The sequence below is a fragment of the Amblyomma maculatum genome, chromosome 1, assembly GCF_055883805.1.
Source record: "Amblyomma maculatum isolate TAMU_Amacu chromosome 1, ASM5588380v1, whole genome shotgun sequence".
NCBI lineage: Eukaryota > Metazoa > Arthropoda > Arachnida > Ixodida > Ixodidae > Amblyomma > Amblyomma maculatum.
This window is the reverse complement of record NC_139344.1, coordinates 420,039,649-420,063,364: the sequence shown is the minus strand read 5'-3', so window position 1 is coordinate 420,063,364 and position 23,716 is coordinate 420,039,649. Positions and strand designations below refer to the sequence as shown.

Here is a 23,716-nt window from a genome sequence, read left to right as displayed (position 1 = left end):
GCTCGGTTGGCAATGCTTTCAGCATATTTAAAGCAGTTGTGCAGGTGACTGCGTAATGTTCGTGCCAAGAACACGAAGCGACGATTTAACGGCTACAAAGCTTAACCAAGTAAAAAGAACCAGCGTTTGTTGGAAAATGTAAGTATGCGCCTTCTGGAAGCCGCTACGTTCTAAATGGCATATTTTTTATGAACACACACAGCAACGGTTTATAAAATGTGTCCAGCCTGACATCTGCGAAAATAAATGCCTGAGTTTCGAAAGGTGCTGTTTCCGGGACAACTAAACAAGGGTAGATTTTAAAGTCTGGTAGTAACATCCTCTGTCAAAGTAACAAAATTAAGATTTTTTTTTTTTTTTTGACCGAAAGGGCAGAAAATTCTGTACGTTAAGGGGGGGAAATCTAGAGGAGAGGGGGGGGGGGGGGGGCAGCGGAGAAATGCTTCAAAGGTGCGATGAGTATAATATGTAGCCGAGAATAAAAACTAAGACTGCAGCAGTTACTTGATGCACCTGCGACATATGCTCCGCATACTACTTGCAAACGTTTAGCTGCTATGAATAGAGGTAACGTTTAATAGTAACGTTTAAAATGGAAGCCGCTCACTAATATACCGCCGCTGATGCAGTAATCCAAAGGGATGAAACGCAAGAGCAAGACCGATTCCAAATCGAGCACAAAAGGTCTGAAACCATAACGGAGCCTCCATTTTTTTCACGGCCTTCTACTCTGGACATCGAAATGGCAGTTTAAAGTTATATTCAAAGTCCGTGTAGTAAAAGAGCCCTAAATAGAAAGAAAGAAAGAAAGAAAGAAAGAAAGAAAGAAAGAAAGAAAGAAAGAAAGAAAGAAAGAAAGAAAGAAAGAAAGAAAGAAGAAAGAAGAAAGAAAGAAAGAAAGAAAGAAAGAAAGAAAGAAAGAAAGAAAGAAAGAAAGAAAGAAAGAAAGAAAGAAAGAAAGAAAGAAGTTTTCTTGGAAGACGGCAAAAATATCCCATTACGTGCTACTGGCAACTCGACCGCGGTGTCGCCAAACCTGAGCTCGCAGCGCGCGCCGTCAACAGGCCGGAGAGGCGCGCGCGAGGCCCGGGAGGCGCCACGAAAGCGGAGACCTGCTGATAGACGGCGAGGGCCAGGGCGGTCCGATGATATAAAATAACATCGCACGCGATAGTGCCCTATCTGTCCTATTAAGGGCCCTCATGAGCTGAAGCCGCCTTGCGTGCGAGTATGAGCTTCCCTCACAGCCTCATCGACCGGATACTGTTCCACGTAAAGTGCAGAATTCAGACGGACGCCGGGAAGTGAGCCGCTACCAGTGTACCTGGTCAGTCAGAAGGCATTGGAAAAAGAATTGGCAAGAAAAAAAAAAAGGCTTCAAGCGGACAGAGAAAACGTTGGACTCGTTTCCTGTCCTAATCGAGTCGTCCAAGCCAAGGCGCACCAATTTCGAGATGCGGTACAGACATCAGTCCCATCTTAAATCATTAACCGCGATCCATCGGTTAATGATCCAAACAAAGTGGCGGGGGGGGGGGGGGGGGGGGACCTTTAGTTTATTACGTAGCATGCGGCACTAGTAATAAAGTAGCACATTCCTGTTCTGCGTAGCTATTTCAGTTCCGCTGCTTTTTTTTTTTTTTTAGCAGCAATTTTTTGTACAGTCTGTAGTTGTACAATACTTTTTTTGTGGTGACTACACGAACTCCTGCTGTTACAAGAATTTTCGGTGCCACTATAAGTTCGCGGTAAAAAACGCACAGGCATTGGGTTGTGACGACAAACAATGTCTGCCCCTTTTTCTATGGGTAGAAGGGGCTCTCTTGGGTAGCTTGAAAGAAGAAAGCGCTAAAGAAAGGTACGAATAAAGAACCCGCGCACATGAGCGCTCGTGTGTGTCTGCTTTTTTCTTCGTCCCTTCAATTTGTTCTGTTTTCTTTTAAAGTATTTAGTCCCCAACTCGCCCTACAACATACTTGATGCAGGCGGCAGCTCCAGCGGGATGCTGTGAACGTGCCTAATACCCGTGTCGTTAACCAATCGAGACACCAAAGATGTTATCAAAGTGCTATTACATGCTGCCACTTCGACCCGTCGGGCGCGAACGTTCTCTCGTGCTGGCCGCTAGGGTCAGCTGAGCACGTTCATGTTCACAAACCGTTTTTTTTTTTTTTTTTGTGCAAGCACGGCTGAGTTTCCTGCCTTGTGTACTTATGAACAGACAATTAAATTGTCAATTTAATACATGATTTAAAAAAGGCGTCAGGCACATATTTATCTAGCCTTATATCCTTGTTACACGGGCGTTTTCAGCGGCAGTTCAGTTGAAGGTCAGCGGAACTGAATGACAGTTGTCGGGGTTACACAGTAGTGCACTAGAGATATTAACGGCAGTTTGGCCGAGTCGGCGACGTGTCCAACCGCCATCCGTTATTAAATCACAAGGAATGCTGTTGCCCTGGTCAGTGTAAGTCCCAGCCTGCAACTTTAACTAACGAAATGAGCGCTAGCCATCAAGTGCGCGAAGCGGCACCGAAAAAAAACGGTGATCAAGCGGCGAAGCGAGACGCGTCTCAAATGGATTGTCTTGCCTCTGTGTCGGGTTCACTCGTGGCGTACCAGGGACAGCAAACGGTAGCAGAAATTAAAGTTCATTTATACAATGCCTGAAAATAGTGATTAACCCATAAACCTCGTTATAGAGAAAAAGAAAGCATTTCTTATTCAGAAATTGCTCTCACGTGACATGATCATGTAATTCAGAACATCAACCCAGTTTCGCGATAAGTTCCGTGTAACTGCAGCCGACTTCTGTTCAGTTTAGGAGTCAGTTGAGAAGCCTAACTGTTGTCGTTCGACAAAACATCAGTTGAAGTTACCCATGTAGCACGGCTTATACTCTCCTATAACATGCGCTTGAAAATTAATTGTCACTTCCTTTTTGCATAAAATGAGTTCCGCTGTTTTTACTAAACAACAATCGATAAGGCAGTCTAAAGTTCAAAATCGGTCCATTTACTGCTAGTATCAGAGTGTTTAAATTTATGAGGCCGATAGCATGGGGACCGTCATAAATTTAGGAGATATATATACTCTGTACTTTGAATGTTCCGCGAGATTTCTGTAACAGACAAATACATGCATACACGGCCAGACAACGCCAAGGTAATAATAAGGCTGCGAACGGATGCCGAATCGCACCACCCACCGTCACCTAACACATTGGAGGGAACTATGATAGGCTCAAGAAGCGCGGAGAGCCCGCTGCCCGCGCTGCTATTTCCGGCGCAGCCTTTGCGTTATCGGTAATCGAAGGTGAAACTATGTTACTCTGCTTTCGAAAGCGCCACGAGCTGTTTTGGAAGACTTCATGCTCCGTCTCCTAGTCGCCAGGCTACAGTTCTTACGTAACGCCTTTTGTATTGCATGACAGGCAGCATTTGCCGGTTGCAAAAAACACTGAGCCGCAATTCTTCGCGCAGCCAAAGATTGCATACGCAGAAAACACCATATATCTTTCTGGCCTCGATGCACATTTTGTGGCTAGAAAGCAGACCTTTACCGTATGGTATTGGCTTGACAAGAAAACCAAGTTATACCTAGCAAAGAAAACCCAACGTGGGCGGATTGGGAGGCGGCCCTCTCCAGCTCCGACCATGCGGCACAATGGACATTGCTGTCGAGAGCTCGAGCAGATCAACCGATGTAGTCCCCGACTAAGGAGCCGATCAACTCCGCCCATTAACCCATAACTCATGCAACGCAAATAAATGGTTTATATTACTACAACTACCATACACCTCGGCGCAAAGCGCTGCAAATGCTAGCGATAAGGAACCCCGCACGCACTGTAGGTCATTTTTATTTTCGCCACAAAAATATGCATTATCTCTGTTTTTACTGGCAGTAAAGATACCCCGAGGCAATAATAACCCTTAAGAATGACTGCTGCTCTTGCACAAATAATTGCTAATGACAGTCGGAGGATTTTACTTTTCCAATGAGCGTGCTGTAATGTTAAAGCATGTTCAAGTATACAAGCCGTTCTTCCTTCCTAACGCAGTTTTTGTTTTAGCTCTGTGGCTGTGTTTCAACGCCAAAGTGATGCTGCAGCCTCTGCTCGGAATGCCTCGGGGCTTGGTTCGTCGCCACGACATGAACAGTCAGAGCTTAGGCTGTATAGCTCAGTGCAGGGGAAAAAAATACTATAAACTGGAGTAAGAAAGGCACCCCGGCGACACGAAGGCGTCGCGGACATCCTAGACGTGGCGGCCTTAGTCGGCAGCATGCGGTTATGATCAAAATCTTGACGCTTCGGGTTATCGCAAAAGGACGGGGTTGGGGACGAGGGGGCCTGCGGAGTACGTTCACAGCCCTAGCAGCGGTGTCCGCTGCTGCTGCTGCCTGGATGACTCGGCTGGCGAGCTCAAAACGAGAGGAGACCCCAAGGTTCGCGCCAGCTAGATAACGTCACTCGTGTCTCGCTGCGCGCGTCAAATGCACGCGCACAAGCGCGCTATGAGGAAACTGAATGTTGAAGACCGGTTTCTTCCGATTTTGCTCCCAACGGCTGGCGGGCATGCGCCCGCGAACGCGCTGCTGCTCAACGTCAGATGCCGGGCGACGTACACGTGTATTCTGACGCAACACAGCCGATGTCCAGCGTTGCCCGCGATTGTTGCGAAGAGCCCGAGGGACAGAGTTTAGCCGATCTCATCAAATGTAAATTATTAGTGGTTCCATTCTTAAAATATAGCGAGATCGGGGCGGTTCCTCTGACTGGTGCTACTTTTAGCCCGCTACAATATTCTGCAGATCAAATAATTCCTCTCAGTGCATGTGTTTCGGCGCCAACGGTCGATTGCTCAAGCTACGCCACTGTGTCGCAAGAACAAAGCCTCTATGACCCAGTTGATAAAGTCCTGAACAATTTTTACGTTCTTATGCAAGGATACAAAAGCAAACAACGATCATCGCCGCGAACTTGCGAGGTGCAGTAAGGCGCTGACACTGCCAGTATATACTGCAAAGGCGAGTGCACGGTCCCATCTAAAGATCAAACGACAAAGAAGGGGAACCCAAGGCTGTCGAGCCGAAAGGAAGCACGTGAAGGCGACTTACCCCATGCAGGCGGAAGTAAAGGCCGCAGGCGTTGCACACTGGCTCGCCAACATTGTTCCGCCTCCAAAGCGACGTGGTGCCCGTCTGGCAGTTGGAGCAGGTCAGGCCCACGCGTCGAGCTGCAGACTGTCACGAAAAAGAAGCAAAATCTCGAATGAATGAATGAATGAAGCAATCAGTGCCAACATCGTACCTGGCTACTGAGCAGCCGCGAATGTACGCGGGCTTCGTAGGAACATCGATACGCGCAAGGCAATTAAATGTTAGTGGAAAATTGTTTGCGAGAGCAGACCCTGCACATCAACACCCCCCGCTAATAGAACTATGCTCGATCCGAAAATTTGATATGTGTATTCTACTCGAACTCTCCTCGCAAAGAGAGCCACAGGAACGCACTCACAAATGGCGGCCGCCGGATTCCGCATGAAGGAACAAAGTCACAAACACTATAAGGTAAGAAAACACGGTTACCGCAATGTCACTGCTATTTGTTTGATCTGATACTTACTCAAAAGGTTTGAAAATCGATCTTTAACTGAGAGGCTGGCAGAAGTGGCAATACACATGCTGGCTAAATTTTGTGCCAAATTCCTATTATTTCCTTCTCCCGCTTTTCTTCGCATAGTGCTAGAATCGTGGCAATTTGTTTCAATATGCCCAAAGATCGATTGAAAAACAGAGAGTATTAGAAATGCTGACCAGTGAGCGCATAATGCCGTCTGAAGTCACAATATAATGCTAACATGGAAGTGGTTTAAATTGCTGACCAAAACAAAAAAATCCAAGAGCACTGTAAAATCTACACTGTACAATGCGAAAGCATGAGCGTTGCTGGTTCACACGGTGCATCATGTATGCTCTCATCATCATCATTAACTGAATGCACCATCATAACCATAGTTAATGCCTTTATCACCATTGTCGCTAATTGCAGCGTCATTGTCACCGCTCCTATCATCCTCACAGTACGCAAGGAGAATTATGATGTGCATGTGTTTCACGATCCGGGGAATAGCGTAGTTGGTTAAAGTGTCCGGCTGGGGATGCGATGTATGCAGGTCAGATTACTGCTGGAGACCGGATTCCTATTTTTTAGATGAGGTTAGTTCCAGTGTAGGGCGATTACATCCTTTGATTGACAGATGGATGAATATTAGGAGCGTCCCCTTTGAAATGGGGTGGTGATAATTATCACCATGCTCAATATTTCTTATTTAACTTAGATAATCCGTCACCTTTAACGAGTTCCCTTTTAGTCCCGTGTTTAATTTAAGTTTAGCTTCCATGCGCCCCCTCCCTGCTATCAGTCCACCAATATGGATGGATGGATGAAATATAGGAGCGTCCCCTTTGAAACGGGGTGGTAGCAGTAGCTATCATGCTCGTTTTTCTCCCTATATCTTAATTATTAATTTAGAATGGTTAACTAAACCATCATTCTATTTATTAAATTTTGTTCCTACATTACTAACATTATGTCACTTCTCTGCTTTTAAGCCACCAATCTTCCAGTCGTTTTTTGCTTGTTTCCACCGCTGGTTTATTCACCGGGCCACTGTTATCTCTAAACCCGAGAGCTTCAGGAACAGTGATTGCGCCTGCATCAACTTCCGGATGGATACCATTGCATTCCAGTATAATATGGTCAATTGTTTCACTGGAGTTTCCACATACAGCACATGCGTCATCTCCATTGTTAAACTTCTTTTTGTAGCTGCGTGTTCTAAGGCACCCTGATCTAGCTTCGAAAAGTCGGGCACTGCCTCTTGAGTTATCAAAGAAATCTTCCTTCTTGATCTGCATTTTCCACTTTCGGTATAATTCCACACTCTGTTTTTTTTTTTTTTTTTTCCATCGAATTTATCCAATTTTTACCTTCTGTGTTTTTCACCTGTTGCTTAATTCTCTTTATTTCTCCGTCCTTGTTACTAGCATACTTACTAGTTAGTTTCCTAGTTCTTTTCCTCCATTTTGAGTCAACGCTTTTTAGGTACAGGTATTTAAACACTTATCTGCCCATCTGTTACTGTCCAATTTCCTCAGGCGTTCCTCATATAATATTTTACTCTGAGCTTCCCGTACTTCGAAAGATGCCCAGCCCATATCTCCCTGTACCGCCTCATTTGTAGTTTTGCCGTGGGCACCTAGTGCTAATCGTCAAAACGGATCTCTGATTTGTTTCTAATGTCGACTGTACCTCTGATTTTAGGCATAAAACCGCATTTCCGAAAGTAAGTCCGGGCACCATAATTCCTTTCCAAATACCCCTCAATACCTCATAACTATTGTATCCCCACAATGCCTTATGCTTCATTATCCCGGCATTCCTTCGCCCTTTGGCCTTAAGTGATTGCTCATGCTTTCCAATGTATGCCAATCCTTCGTTTATTCATACCCCCAAATATTTATATTCTGCTACTGTAGGTATTTCAAGGCCTTGAATTTTAAGACCCTGATCAGTTGAGCCGTTGAAAATCATCAGACCCGACTTAACTGCGCTAAAAGTGAAGCCTAGAGCGTCCCCTTCGTCTCCGCAATACTTAACTAGAGTTTGCAATTCTTCCACACTCTCAGCTAGCAGCACAATATCGACTGCATACATCAAACCGGGGAGGCGCTGCTCTACCGCCTTTCCACCTAATCTATATGACAGGTTAAAACCTAGGTTACTGTCTTGTATCCTCCGTTCCAGGTTTATCATGAACAGCACCGGTGATAGAGGACAGCCTTGTCTTAATCCTTTGCATACTTTGACATCCTCCGTACTTCTTATCCCTTCCCACGTAATTTCTACTTTGTTATCCCGGTATATTTCCAATAGGAACTCTATTATCTCATAACCGATACCTTCTTTTAATATGTTCCACAGGAGTTCCCAATACTTAGGCAAAAATGCTGCCATCTAGCGACCAGCACGCGTGTTTCCGTCATGTCCTATGATAGTTGAACCGAACAGCGGCAAGGGGATGCGTGGCTACTGTGTTAATGCTCGTTGTCGCCCATAACACTACATACTGTTGCGTCTGCTGCTGTCCGCAAAACTAAAATAAGGTTGTCGAATACAACAAGCAGCAAATTATATCCGTTCAGTTCTTATTTTTCTCGTCGACTTGTGTTAATCTGCTGTGACATAGTTCTCGCGCTCTTGGCTCTTTTTCGTTCAACGGCGGTCCTAAATTGCAAAATGGCACCGTATTTATCCTGCGTTGTAAAATTTCAAATTCTTACTCGTTACCAAGACAGTTAAAATATGGCGGCCACAGCGTACGTGTTACAGTTTTCTGTAGAATGATTTCGTATAACCTTTTCGCATAAAATATCTGCAAGGGTGTTGCCCTTGATTTGCTGGGCTTTTTTAGCCAACTCATCCCAGAATTTACTGCTTCATGCGTACAAGCTTTTCATAGATTTTCTGCATTGTATACGCCCAGGAATGCGGATAGAAGATGTTGCAGCCTTTCAAAGGCGCCAGAGTTCCATCTGATCAGAACGCAAAAACTTAATTCAAGAATGTATTGCTCGAATACGCGTTCACGCTTCACATTGCGTATTGGTATAAGGCAGACCTTTGCGATACGATTACGCAAGCTAAAGTATCGATTTTGCATCGATAATATTTCTGCTAATGTGCTGATTTTGACGAAATGTAACTATGATATGACGGCGACAGGATCGAGCTATCTGAGGACGATCAGCGCACGCGGAATCACGTCAATAACCGGATGCGTTTCGTCGGCAAATTCATGTTGTTGGGAGCTGTTTCGATTTTTTACAAGCTTACGAGATACATCTACTGCTAAAGGTCTAGAGAGGGCATACGAAGTATTGTGCAAACCGTATTGTGAATGCTTCCAGGTCCATCGCAGCGCAGTTTATTAGGCACAGATCTTATATTTAAAAAAAAAAAAACCATCTCCGTGTGCGCATATTCGCACAACGTGACCCTTAAACATTACGTCGCGTGGCGTGGTTCGCTGAAGGTCCGTTTGACTGCAGCAATTTTGCTCTTGTCAGCAGTTTGCCGAGCTGGTTATGCGATGCGAGATTTCAAGCACTTATTTAAGTATTAATTAATACTGCATTAATACCGTTTCTTGGGCTAGTACCTTTGCGCTCTTCGCGTTTTTGTATTCGACTATACTGTAGATAACTTCAATGTATACCCACTTTTTGCTTACCGCTTCCGAAGCTAAAAGTACGGAATCAATTCTTCTTAGGCGGCAATAACAGTTTCTATAACTTAATCTCGTTCACAAATAACGTCGTAACCGAGAACGCTAACAACTCCAATGCTTTTCGAGTACGTGCGACACACACTCACAACCCTTCAAGCCAGAAAACCATTTTCTTTATGATGTAATCGAAATCCCAACTCGGAGAGGAACATTCTATATTTGCTGTAACTGAGTAAACTTGCATTATCGGCTTCTTCCGCAGGCTTCATGAGAAAAAGCTTTGAACGCCCACCGAGTTCTTATCATGCAACTTTCTAAGGTGACAGGCATTGCTATGGCATTAAGATAACGCATGGAGTTTGACAGTACCGAACATAACAGAATACGTACAATAAAAACCAGCTAGTTTATTTCCAATTCTATAGTGGAGAAAATTTGAAGGCCTAGGAAATGTAAACGAGAAAAGTGCACTGATTAAGGCTGGCAAAGGGGCCCCTTAAAAAAACAAGCACCGCAGTGGCGTCTGAGACCAGTTTATCGTAGCCTTTCATTGCGTGATGAGGCAAGCAGCAAGCATTTAACAAGGCAGCGGTCCTAATGGCAGAGCGGCTTTCGGCTAATCAATTGTATACAAGCAAAAGCCCAATGCTCCTGTAAAACAAGACGCAGGGGAAGACGTATCTATAACGGCCCGGGGCAACAGGGCCGTGAGACGGCGAAGCCCCACGCCATCACTCTTGCTGTCGCGGCCGCGCGGCTACGACAAAGACAAACTGTTGTGCGGGACTGGGTGTTAGCCCCATCGTTTTCAGTTACAAAGACAGCACCGCCGCAATGTGTTTGGACACAACTGTGAGTGTAGCTGTCGTCTCTAGTGGGGATTAGTAGCTTCCGGGCCAGTAGATGGTTACCATACATTTATGCGGCTGTGAGCAGCTAATCGTGCAAAATGCGACGGCTCTTTTGTGCAGATTTGCTCGTAGGGCTACTTGTTTAACTTTAGTGCAGCGCTGGGGAAAACGGACACATGGAACGCAACGCTAAAATGTTGAGTTCAGCTCAGAATGCGCGTGTGTCGTGCTTTATGTCACAGTCTTCCAATGCTGCGTTAAAAATTATTTATGCAATTTTCAATACATTTTAGTGAATAATCCTGCTTCTCCTCTCATGATCCGACATCGAATCATATGGCATCTGATATACAGGCTCAAAAAACCTTTTCGCCACGCACTGCCAAGGACGTTCTATTCAAGACTGTGGTGCTACATGCTAGACAAGATGGCGTTCATTGGAACTCCTCAAATACGCTCAAAATTACGCGAAAGGCTCTTTTTTTTTAATGTGGTAAACCTTCAGGCTTTTCTCGGCCAAGCTCCGGTTACCAGCATCGCAACAAATGTGACTACTCTTCACTGCGAAAAGAGCTGATAAATTAGCAGAAGAAAAATAATATATGAGCAACAAATAAACAACGATATTTATTTACCACTTACCGCTCCCACTTAAATGACAATCTTTTTTTTTTCTCCACATGATACAGCTAGACCTGGCATGTGTGCTAGCTTGTGCTAGTTAAGTCTTTAATCTTCTAGCGGCGTGACGTTGTTCATCTATTTGTCCGCTCTGCTCAACCAACAGTCTGCGATCAATTAGTCTTACCCAACCGAGAGGAGGATGCAGTGAACGCTAAAAAAAAAGAAAAAAATATGGCGTCGTTTTTAAAATGTGGAGGAGGAGACGCTTGGTGCGAGCCCGCCTGCTCACCAGTCTGCTCACCACTCTCCGAGGCGTCTTGACAACTGGCCGGTGAGCGCCGTTCATCTTGTTGTAGAGTCCGCACGCGTTGCAGAGGTAGTGGCCCGTGCCATCCCGGCGCCATAGGGGCGTCGAGATGGCCCCGCAGTTGACGCATTCGCGACCCTCTCCGAAGTACTCCAGGTCTGCGGCAAACAAAAATAAAAAAGCACGGTCGGGAAAATGAGCAATGAGAAGGATGACGGGTCATCCATCAATTTCGCAAACGAGCTCACGAATGTGCCGCCCAGGAAACGTTAAACAAACTCCCCCTCCCCAGCATGACACGCCGCGCACCAAGACAAGCACGGTGTAGGGTTCCGAGTCACGTGTCACATTGGTAGAGCTAGGAGCGGTACTCTGTTACCTTGCAACGATGACAAACTGGCTGGTCGAGCGCACTTTGCGTCGTGAAAACTAATCGCGACAGGCCTTCCTTGCTCAGAGTGCACAAAAAATCCCGCCAACCACCGTGCAAAACTGCTTCGGCCCCTAATGACTAAGATGTCGGGCATGCGCATCGTTAGCCTTGCGCAATGCCCATTCGTTTACTGACTTTTTGCCTGCTTGTGGCACGCGCGGCTATGTGCAGAGTTGAGCAGCAATCTTTACAGGCGTCTTCCTGGGTAACAGTGACTTAAAGGCCGGCAACCAAATTTTACGTGAGATCCTTTTTCACTCTGCTCGAGTCGCCGTGGTAGCCAGGCTAACAGGTACGCTCGGCATTTACCATGCTTTTTTTCTGGCCACAGCTTCTGCTATTCTCATCCGCGTTCCGGCAACGCAACTATTAAAAAAAATAAGTATAAATAAAAAAGAGGACTGAGATGGAGGCGGAGCTACATTTCTGCCTACCATGGCAGGTTGTTCGAAAGCGATCACGTGGAACATCCAGGTAGCGAAATCGATTCTTAAATATTTAAATGCACAGCTTTTTACCATCACATGCGCACACATGTAACATAAGATTGTGATCAACGTAAAAGCATGCGCTCAAGGAATTTCTTTGCTGTCTTGTACAAAGAAAATACGGCTTTTGCCCGAGTTACCTTCATTTCATACATAAAAGGCGTCTATCAGCTCCCTAGTTTTCTTTTTTCTGCTTTTGTAAAGAATGCTCCCACGGAACGCGCCGCTTAATATGGTTCGGTAAAGCTGTGCCTTCCGTATGAGGGCCTTTCGCAGCCGCCGCATTTGAGTGGGGAAGGATGCATACAAATGCATGCTCTGAATGCATTATGTGAGTAGTGCGCCCTAAAGAATCTCTGCTGATCAGAATTAATCGGAGGCCCTCTACTGTGCTACCAGTCGTAGCATGATTGCGGCGTTGGGATGCTAAACTCCTTCAGCATAACATCCTTCCCTGATGGTGTTGAAAATGTTTGAAATATTCTATTGGAAAGTAGAACTACTAATCACTCTGAGCGCTGTATACGAAGAAAGTTTTCGACATGCAGTTAAACTAAACCTTTATGTCCTTCTTATAAATAAGTTTTCATTAACAAAATAATTTACGGCTAAACGCTTCCACGTTTCTTCGCGCAAGTCATTGTGCTTATATCTTGGCGGGAGATAGTAATAGATGTAAAGTTTATCTCTATACAATTACAACTTTTGGAATTTCATCATGAGGTCAAAAAGTGTCGAAAGTGCTCACCAAGAGAAGTTGCAAATCAAGTACCTATGCTGGATTATACATATACCAGTGCATACACTTTTGACGTGTGTTGCCGGGTGGTGCTACACCCACTAAACCTCGGAATAAATTGAGCCGGAAATTTCATCAGTATTTTAACCAGGTTACGCAAGTATTGCACACGACGAAGGCTATAGGAAGGGCCCACATGCATGGAATTTGTCACCTGTTGTAATTAGGGATTTTACGTGAGTTCAAAAACAAGGCCACACTAATTCCGCCTCTGCCTTGTATTTGCTTTTACGGTAAAATCACGTCTGGGCAGAGCAGCTGGATCTATAAAGCCGTCAACAGCACCATGTTCTTATTAAATTAAAGCTAAAGGTCCTGAAAGGAAGGTTTCACAATGCCTAAAGTCTTTCACAAGCCCTGAAAGGTGATTCGTCAGAACACAAGCAGCTCGTGGCGATCTTTAGAGCACCAGTAGTTAGTCACTGAGGCACGAATCCTCAAAGACAGTTCACGCTTCATATTTCAGGGGCCAGCGGACAAGCGCACGGCTCCTTCGCGGGCGTCTAAGCTCGGCCGTCGCCTAGGAGCCTCCCAGGCCAGTGATCTGTGGCTTGCCACTCTTTTTACGAGCGGAGAAGCAGAACGATGGTGTCGTGTTAGCAGGCTATGTGCTAAACGCTCTACGTCTTCGAAAGGGCTCCTGATATTTATGTGGACCGTGCACTCGTGTCTCCGTCTCCCCGTCCTCCTGCTGTCTCTGCTAGCTCGGAGCTTCCGACTGGTTTGCATCACAAGAAGGACGACGACCGCCTAATTTCCGCCCTTTAGGCGCGCTCCCATAGGGATATGCATCACGCGGCCTCTTGCTGACGCTTCAGATTGAGTCCACAACACCACTGCGTGGCATACAGCCCAAGCGCGTAGACTTGCGAAAGGAAGAGCGCAGAACAAAATGAATATGAAGGGCAGGCAATGCTTGAGTGGGCAGAAATTTTCAGACGGGCGGGTGCGGGAAAAGAAAATTCAACGAAGTCACGCAAAGCAATGACTGAAGTTCTTATAGACTTATGAGGGGACGCGTGTAATACTTGAGATGGTAGGATAACCATGTAACTTGCGTCGCTAGGCAGTGGCAATGTTCGCGTTCACTTCAGGAAATGTGGTCTCAGAACTTCAATCGGAGACAATATTTGAGGTATGTTCGACGTACCACAGCTTAGTTACCTCATATTACCACAGGTCATATTTCTAAATAATTTAAAGCCACACCCTTTCCCAACTCATGATTTCGAAGTATCATAATTTTATGCGAATGCGGGGAAAATAGTAACGTCCTTTGACATTTTCAAATATTAGCACAGATTTTAAAGTCAACGGAGGCCCCAGTGGTCCATTTTAGTAAATTAATACGATGTGCGCTGTTTCTGTATTAGGCTTCTGTAAATTTTGTGCTCAGTATCAGTTGCTTTTTAGATGAGAAAAGTAATCACCGTGTGAGCGATCATGTACTACATGCCTGAAGGCGTGAGAATCGCCATAATTGAGCGAAACGACGGAGAGCTGTAGGACGAAGCCTGCAATCATCTTGTGCCGTCGCTTGCCACTTTAGTAGGTTCAATCTCCAAGCCCTCACCCGGATATCACGCCCCTTTTATAGCGCCGATATTCTCCTTATCTTCACGAGTGGACTGAGCATCGGGACTGCAACATTTAACCCTCGCGCACGTCTCTTAGCTGAAACCACTGCACCCGACGAACTCGTTGAGCGCTGCAAAACGACACCAGCTACAGTACGCCAGGGAGAGCAAAATCTCACGCCCTGTGGCGGGCCGCGAGTCCCTTTGAAACGAACACTTCGGGCAGGCACCATAACGCCGCCACCACGGCAAAACCAACCAACACACACCCGCAATGTGTCAGGCGGCAGTGATCAAGCCGGAGCGACAAATTCTGCGCCAGCGCGAAGCGGCTCGGCTAAAGAGAATGAATCAAAGAGCGGGCAAACGACTGAAGGAAGACTGCGAGAGCGCATCATCAACACCCAGTGTCCCGTTACCCGAATCGCGTGCTGAACGGTGCCGCCGCCGCCTCACGCGAATGAGGCGGGAAAGAAGAGGGCAGAGGGAGAAGGACCTCCATGGAGAAGGAGCTGGTGTCGGCGGAGGCGAAATAAATACGTCACGTCAGTGGCCGACCGTCAGCACGGCAGGGCGCTCAACTGCTTGCGAGAAAGCAGGACCATGGGGCTCCTCTCGGTGCCGGTTTGTAGTATGCTTACCACTGCCTGCCGACATCGCTCGATTGTGAAAACGACTGTCGTGAAGAGCAAGAGGCTGTATAGGGTGCCCGAGACGGACTGTGGGAATGCGCTGCTGGACCAGCTGTGCAGTAGCGTGCTTTTGAGGGAAGCTAGACGTGCAAAGGTCGGAGCCAGCGGGCTTACAGTGAACGGGCTACGCCGCTTTTTTTTTTTTTTTTCTCGTACAGAGAGCATCAAATTTGGGTTTTCCGCCTGGGCCGTTATGACGGCCAATCACATCAAAGCGCAGAGCCTTGGAGCAAACTCGGAATGATGAACGCGGTAAAAATGCCTTTTAACACATCTTCACTGACTCTCTAGTGCTGCGTTCCGACTTCAGACATTTGAGACCTTTACTTTGTTGTGCCACAGTGTATATATTTATCTTTATTTTCATTTTTACCAACCCTGTCCTTTGTCCCTATCGCTCACTTCTTTAATTTCGTCTACCGTTTTCTTACTATCCATTATTTCCGCAGCCCCAATTCAGGTACTTCAGATATCAGATAACAGATACCGGGGAAGGCAAACACCTTTTCCATCGTTTTCGATATAATAAAATAATCACAAACTACTACTACTACTACTACTACTACTATTATTACTACTACTACTGCTACTACTTGTTTTGAGTGATGCAGCACTCTTTGATCTTCACAGCTGGTTTCAGTCATTTGTCTTCATTCATATATAGAGCCGCCGCTGATTGGCTCGTGACATGCAAAACGACAGAGCCACCGGGGTGTGAGTACAGAGGCAAGAAGCGCCAATTACACAGGTCAGAAAATGTACCCCGTAGTGACACGTAGACACTTTACACGACATTAGCGCGAAAGCCAAGCGCGTGTAATAGCAGGAGAACGTAACACAGAGATGTCCCTAAACTTCGCGCGACTAGTAGACATTCGCATCCCGAGTAATTAAAAGAAAAACAAACATATCAGTCACGCGCGAAAATACAGCACCGCCCTGCCCGTGTTCTTGGTTTCTGCTTATTGATCATACTGGCGTCTTGCTTTATGTACGACATGTCAGAGGTCGACCTCCTCTTGAAACAGAGGCATGCATGGGAATGCATAGCGTTTGCGTGACTAATGAATCAAGGAACATTGCCTTAAGATGCATGTTGCTGACAACCACGAGGCAATCGAATACGACATTTGCTACGAGGCTAATCATACTTCGGGAAGGCGCCTGCCACTGCGGGCACCGTGATACTGTCGTTGTGTCTGCAGGAAGAAGGAAAAGAATTTGCACAGGCCTGTTGCTTGTTCTGTAGCTGAGCCACCTCCGCTACCTCGTGTAGACAGAAGAGAAAATAGAGAAGATAGGAAAAGAAGAGGGACAGAAAGACGCGCGCCGCAACAGCCGTCGTCCACCACCCAAGCAGTGGCGGGTGCAATGACGGCCTACAACAGATAAAATTCGGGGGCTGGCTAGACCCCGCCGCAAGCGGCGTTGGCCTACCGTTCCAGCCCCGTAGGGCCAGGAACCACCACCCCCAGTCGCCCTCCACGTGGTGCTCGAAGAAATTCCAAGCCTCCTGAGTAGCCATAGTGGAATCTGTCCATTGGTAGCAGGCCAGAGTCCCTTTACCGCCGGCCAACCTCTCCACCTTTCTTCTAATTAAATTACTCTCTCTCTCTCTCTCTCGTCTACTGGCTGTCAATAAAGGAATGTTAATGCGTACCGTCCGCCAAAAGTGCAGAAGGAAAAACAAATCAGGAAGAACTATAAAAAATACTGAAGCTACTTCGGCAGCTTGATAACATTTGTCTGCTTTGAAAATTGCGTCGAGGAGTTGATCTACTGGTCCAAGCAAAAACGAAATATGGCAAATGAGATTTCAACGATGGCTGACCGCAGGCAAGCCGGCTGAGTTTTTGTCCTTTGTCCACTGAATTTATAGGTTAATTATGGGGAAAAATGATAGGGGTAACATTAAGAGATAGGAAACCTGCAGAGTGGGTCAGAGAAATAACTCAGGTTACCGACATTCTAGTGGAAATTAAGAAGAAGAAATGGGCAGGACATGTAGTGCGAAGAGAGGATAACCGATGGTCGCTGAGGGTAACAAACTGGATTCCAAGGGAAGGAAAGCGTAGCAGGGGGCGCCAGAAAGTTAGGTGGACGGATGAGGCTAAGAAGTTCGCAGGGGTCAAGTGGATGCAGCTAGCACAGAACCGGGTTAAGTGAAGAAATATGGGAGAGGCCTTCGCCCTGCAGTGGGTATAGTCAGGCTGATGATAATGATGATGATATCAAGCATAACAAGACGAACTAGAAGCAGAAAGCAAGATTTTGCTCTGTCGGCTTTATGTTTGCCTTATCCAGCGCTGTCAAAAGTTGTGGATGATTACATACTTCAAGCCTTTAATGTCCTTTGTTTAGTGAATATTGGGTACATTTGCAGGCTATAACCCTTTGCTGACTTGGTCAGAGCTTCAAAGCTCAAAAGCTTTGCTGTATATTAGGCATTGCATGTATGCAGGTCAGCTGTGTCAAGCCTAAATAACAAAGTTATTCTAGCCCGTTATGAAAGTGCACCTGCATGCCTTTTTCATGCGACCTGTCCAGCCCTAAGCGTACATTAAGCAAGCCTTCAAGCTTTAAAGTGAGCTTTCCCGTCGCGACACGTTGTGTGCGACTCTGCCTTTCGTCCTAGGTTTTAATTTCGTAGTGCACTTATCATCGGAGTAAGTCCAAGCTCCAGTGACCGCTAGAATCGGGATCTATCCCGAGCTCCACTTCAGCTGCCTGTCTGCTCGAGGCCGCAACAATGACGCGTCGCGGCTGTCTATCTTCGGGAATGATGAAAGACCAACAAAATGCACTGCCTGCCGCATATGTCCCTCGGCCCGTTATCGCAAGTTCGATCGCACTAGACGACGACGACTCGAGATGAGCCTCCGGTGGGCTGTAGTTTCAAGACCGTTGCCATATCGGTTACCAGATAACGAAACCGCCCGAGCTATGGAACAACAACTCAGCCTATCTCTGGGCGCTGGCTCCTTGAGAGAGCAAGCAGGCGTTACAGTGATGAGTACGCCTAACAGCCAGCACACTGGCCTATACTTTCAATTTGTGCACGAAGTAAACCATATCTCTCCACCAGCAAGAGACAAATATCAATTCACTCACGGAAGCAAATGTAGCAGGCGCGTCTTAATTTCTCGCAATCTTCTAATTAACAATTCATAGCGATTGGGTTAATGAGAGGAGACGGTTGTTCGCTACATAGCAGTTTACAGACATGCACCGCTGTCTATTTTAAAGCATGCATGCCAGCAGCGTTTAGAGTTCGTTGGTTAATGGCTTGCTTACGTAATAATATCTCCTCATATTCACCTAAACAGAATATTTACTCCAACAGACACGCTTGGCTAACTTGCAACCAAAAGCTGAGAGTACTTCTCCATAGAACGCTAGCAAAACGTGAAACTTCCAGATCTCTAAGCGGCATCTGCTGCGGAGTAAAATATTGTGAGGCGTCCATGACTTCATAGATAGTTAAGCGCACCCTTCGACAATCCATTCGAACAAACCAATTGATATTATCTCCTCGCACTGGGCACATCATTTAAAGTTTCGCTGGTCATTACATTACATTAAATGAAAAAAAAAAGCTGTAAGATCTCTGTTGCCGTCACTGTCACGGAAAGCGCTTCTTAAAGTGTCTTAGGTGTACAAGCACGCCTGTTATTCTACCTGCAATGCAAACATTTGAAAAGCTAGCGCCCGGAACATTCGAGAGAAATACCAAAGCAAACCAAAGCACTCCCGGTCTTCGGCAGGCATTGCATTGATGAGACCGCTAGCGCGCTGAACGAACAGCCCGCATGCAGCACCAGATCGAGAAGGAACCCTGCATTGCTAAGATAAGGAAGCCGGGGGTCCCCGCGCCGGTTGCGACATCGTTCTAGAGCAAACAGCAAAAAAAAAAAAAAAAAAAAAAAGAAGAAGAAGAAGAAGAAGAAGAAGAAAGAGAGAAAGAAATAGCACCTCCGCCAGTGGGGCCGTACCTCCTCTCTGCACAAGTCGCTTGTGATGGAACATGGCTCCCTTTTTCTCCGCGCTGCTGCGGGTTGTGCCGTGACGGCGGTGCGCGGTCCGGCGTTGCGGTCTCGGGAAGAACGGATGTCGTCTGAGCGCGCGCGCACGCGCGTGAGCCAAGACTTCGGCGGCGTGTACGTGTTTCTTATCGGTGCGCCCCCAGCTAGCCTACAGTCCCGCCTATCACGCCTTATCGACTGTCTGCAGATACATCGGCCCAGTGCAATAAACACCGCTCCGAACGACCTAGATTACCGCAGCGCGTACCCAGCACAGAGGAGGCGGTAGCGTACATTATACATAGCTCTTCCAAGACAAGGTGCTAGATTTGGACATCACCCGCGTCTTCTGATGCAAATAACTTCCTCGCCCCCTCGCAGATTTAGCGCCGACGACCCGGACCCCCCCTGGAGTTTTCACCGAACAACACATCGTGCTGCTTAGAGTTTTTATATCCCCAGCGTGATCTCAAACCATTTCTGACGTCACAGTCGCTGTTCGGTGGAAATTAAAGTTTTAATCAATCAATCAATCAATCAGTCAATCAATCCTCTGCTACGAGTATATACAGAAAAATAAATCATATAGGTTCAGTCATTCTTTACTGACAGGGGCCGTCAAATCCTGCCTCCTTGTGTGTGTAATGCACCGTCTGTATATCTTTTCAACCAATAAACAATCAATAAAAAGCCGTTTGATCATTCATCTCGCACGCGAGAGGCCCTGGGTTTGATCCTAAGAGCCTACAGAAATCCAATATCGATAGAGTTGGCACAAGTGTTTTCTTGGCGTGGCACTCGGCTTCAGCTTATCGCGCTGTGCAATGAAATTATCTGACCAAAGCTGCCTTTCCTCTGATAAAAGGGATCACCACCATCAAAACGTTTGTTCAACGATTACATGGTCGCCGGCACTAATAACGACTCAAAATGAGCGCACATGTCCAACGCCCCTCTCTCTGTAAAACTCCTATATGCGCAAAATACCGAACGTTAGATGGGGGCTGCCTCTTTTTTGTCCTTTTCTTGGCCTGACGTTTTTTGTTGTTGTTTGGTGCGCTACACGAAACTGCTTAGTCCCATAGCCAGCGGCTAGTCAAGGGTCCAATGGGAAAAGTACATGAGTTGCAGACACCCATTTAGCGAGTGCCTCCTCCTGCTCGTACTCTTGTTTACCTTTACTAGAATATTCTGCCCGTTAAACTAGGGACGGCGTGCGTTTTTCTCTGTTAGGTTATTTTTCTCGCTGCTTTTTTTGCTTCGCTCTATAGGGCACTATTTGGCCGCAGTTAGCTGTTTCTGCAGTGAAATTATGGCCTGCCAGTACAGGCGCCAGTTAGACCTCGCATATCTATATGAATAAATCCGACACAGAAAAAAAATAATAAATTCCTTCACATCCAAAGCACAAGAACCGACAACACTGAAAAAAATGGATTCGGAAGAAACATTAATTTTCGCAAATACCCACTGATACGGCAAGCATGTATGGAGGATAACGAGGTAGTTTTCATCAGTAACGTATGTTCCGAACCCGAAACATGTGGAAAGAAACATAGAAATATAGACCAATTAGTACATTTTCACATACCGCAGGAATATTTCAGGAAAGGAAAGCAAGCACAGTGTTCCGTAAACCCAACGTCTAGGTGATGGGGGTGGCACTGGGTCCGAAATTATTCACTAAGGAGGAGATTTCATCGCATTTCCCCCTAAAATCAAATAAGATTAACATGCAAACTTCGTAATCAAAGACGGAATTTATCATTCTGAGCCCGATTCTGCTCGCAAACAAAAATCTCGCCGCTCGTTCAATTGTAACCTCGTAACCTTAAATCCACAAATGGACGCGTCTCTAGAGGCACTGAGCATGAAGAAAAATTACGAATAACGTTATCCTACGGAGTAGGTACCCTAAAAACCTCGCTTAGTTAGAAATGAATGGTAAAGAGCACGCCAAAGTTAAAACGAGAACAATAGATCTGACGTAAAAGTTAAAACGCACCCATACGTCATCGTCCCGCATTCCTTCCGTGTTCTGGCAAAAAATATATATAAATAAATAAACAATCCGTGGACACACAAGCTCCGCATTACGAGTACAACGCGACAGCGTTAATTACACCTCTATCCTCGTTCGCCTACGTGCAATTCGCTACTAGCTTAATCAATAGTCTCTTTGTATACGCAGCCTCTATCATCTTTCATATATATATATATATATAGGCATAAGCTGTAAGCTATCTTATTATGTGAAAGACTTCTGGAAATATATAAAGCCCGCTTCGAACACGATTTAATACCTTCCGTGACTGGCCTATAAACAAGGGAACCGGGTTCGAATACCATTAGATTGAAGTTGGTCGGTGCAAGCCACTGGTGGGATTAGGTTTCCATATTGCGCCTGCAATCCTCGATAGCGAAGTTCAGATCTCAAATCAGGTCCATAATGCTCTCTTCGGTAATTCTCCTTCCAGCTCGGCCATGTCTTGAGGTCAGGTGAGGTCGCATAGCCTGCCGACCAATCTCTGGCCGGCCCCGTCGTCTGCCATGTACCGCCTGCCTGATACATGCTCTTTATTTTTGGCTCACTGCCTGACGTCCCTCTATCGTGCTAGAAAAAGTTTGGGAACTGTTAAGCTCCGCCCCTAGAGGTATGACGCGTTAACATTAATGGATCCTGAGTCCAGACTGCAGGCCCTCCCAAGGATCACCTTTCGCACAATGCACTTCGGTATTCACTTAATACCTTAATACCTCACCCCTCTTACTAATATATTTTGCTAGCATGCAATAGCAAGAAGCAACGTGTCTTACTCCTCCCTCGATATCACTACTGGAAGATTCAATTCTTGGTTCACCCACCCATCTCAAAGCAGAGACCCTAATTGGCACGTCATGTGGCGTCGTTACGTAACACAAGCTGCCGACCATTTATCAGCCGTTCTTGCAACCGGCCAAGTGCCACCTGCTTTTGATTTTTCCCGCGTGATTTCCCTAACCATGACTACACCGATAATGCCGAATTTTCTGTAGAACGGTGCCTAACGTTCCCGCTTTAAAATTGTGTGCACTCACGGTACTCGTCGAGGGAGCCCCTCTTCTCACCGGACAAAGCTGAATAGGATGCCAGGCCGGCTACGCCTCCGTGCCCATTGTCCATGCCGTGGGGCCAGGCCATGGACGGGTGCTGCGCTATCTGGTGGTGGTCCATCCCAGGAAGGTACTGAGAGTAATGGTGTGCCATCTGTTGGCCGTTGCCCTGAGGCGTCCTGGGCGGGCTCATCTGGGATGCCTGCAACTGGTGGTGATGATGGTGGGTGGAGTGCTGGATCCGCGAAGCGGCCGCCGTGAGCGACGCGTTGGCCAGCTTGAAGTCGTCGTGTTGATGGGAAGGCGCCGTCCACATTGCATTTGGCGACGCCACCATGACTGGACTTGTGGGTGAGTTGGACTCGGGAGGCGAGTACTGCTGATGATAGCCTTTGTGTCCTGTCTGCATCTGGTAGGGGCTACCAGGCGAGTAGCCGAGCGGATCGGTGCTCGCCGGCGCAAGGTGGGAATAGGTGACGTGCTGTTCATCCAAGATTGCGCCATCTCTCGCGCTTCCACCGCCACTCGAGGATGAAGCCATCGCTGCAGAGACCGATGGAGTGTAATAGGGTGGGGACTGGACAACCACTCCGGATGAGGACGACTGGTACCGGAGCACGGTCGAACCGTCCACGATGTGTGGACTGGACAGGGAGGACGAGACGACGGGACTATGGTAGAAGCCACTGTCATCAAAGGCGCTGCCCACTCCGCTGTATTTGTTTGAGTAGAACGAGGACGATGATTCAGCCATGCTTCGTGGAGTCACGATACTCTGTCCAGGCTGCTGCATTTCGGTATCCACGGCTTCGCTTTTGATATGCGTCGTCGGCGAAGAACCGGTGTGGCTGCTTCCTAGGTCCCGAGATCCGCCCATGACTGAGGAGTACTCACCCTCACCCTGGCGCTGATGCTGCTGAAGCTGTTGTTGAGCTTCCGGAGAGGCGTTCGATGTGTAGTCATTCCGCGGGTGGGATGGGGAGGCTTGCTGATTCAGACTGACGGGGGACCTGGCCGCCGGTTCCTCTTCGGGGCACTCTTCCTTGATCCAGGGCTGCAGTCCCTGTGGGGAGGCTTCCCGCTGGGTCTGCTGCTGATTACAAGTCTTGTCGGCCATGCTTTCAGGCTCCTCACCAGGGGAAGACGCCAGTCTGCGCATCTGTAGGCCGGTTCGGTTATCTATAGATTCCCAAAGACGGACGCCTGCATGTTCAAGAGCACATAAAAAATAACAAAAAATGAGGCGGAAATCGAGCAGCAATGGTACTGGTTAGGTCGCCTTCGCCAGTACCCTTAAAGACACCAGGAGATAGCGGACAACGAGCAGCAGTTGTTTGCACAGATAGCCAGAGTTAATGTCACTGTGAAAGCCGACCGTTTCGGACCCTTCTCCGGACAGATAAGCTAGCTGTTTTTATCAACCCAAGGAAGAAGGAGAATCCGTCACACAGACCTCTCTTCCGCTAGGGGGTGGGCAAGGTCAGTACAACACAACTCCAAATCATGTCTCCTTCGAGGTGTGTTACATTCGAGG

General features: G+C 46.9%; 1 protein-coding gene across 7 annotated transcripts in view; it reads right to left on the bottom strand.

The window, feature by feature from the left end:
* Positions 1 to 23,716, bottom strand: part of LOC146209225 (uncharacterized) — a 57,287-nt gene that overhangs the window by 10,159 nt on the left and 23,412 nt on the right. For 3 of the 7 annotated variants that reach the window (XM_084597342.1, XM_084597327.1, XM_084597336.1), the window contains exons 2-4: positions 22,168 to 23,385; positions 11,061 to 11,236; positions 5,122 to 5,247 (exon numbers count right to left, since the gene is read on the bottom strand). In XM_084597342.1, coding sequence (XP_084453468.1) covers positions 5,122 to 5,247; positions 11,061 to 11,236; positions 22,168 to 23,341 — 1,476 coding nt within the window. In that variant the 5' untranslated portion in view covers positions 23,342 to 23,385. The remainder of the gene's footprint in view (positions 1 to 5,121; positions 5,248 to 11,060; positions 11,237 to 22,167; positions 23,386 to 23,716) is intronic. The other 4 variants (XM_084597321.1, XM_084597306.1, XM_084597315.1 and 1 more) reach the window with 3 other exon arrangements.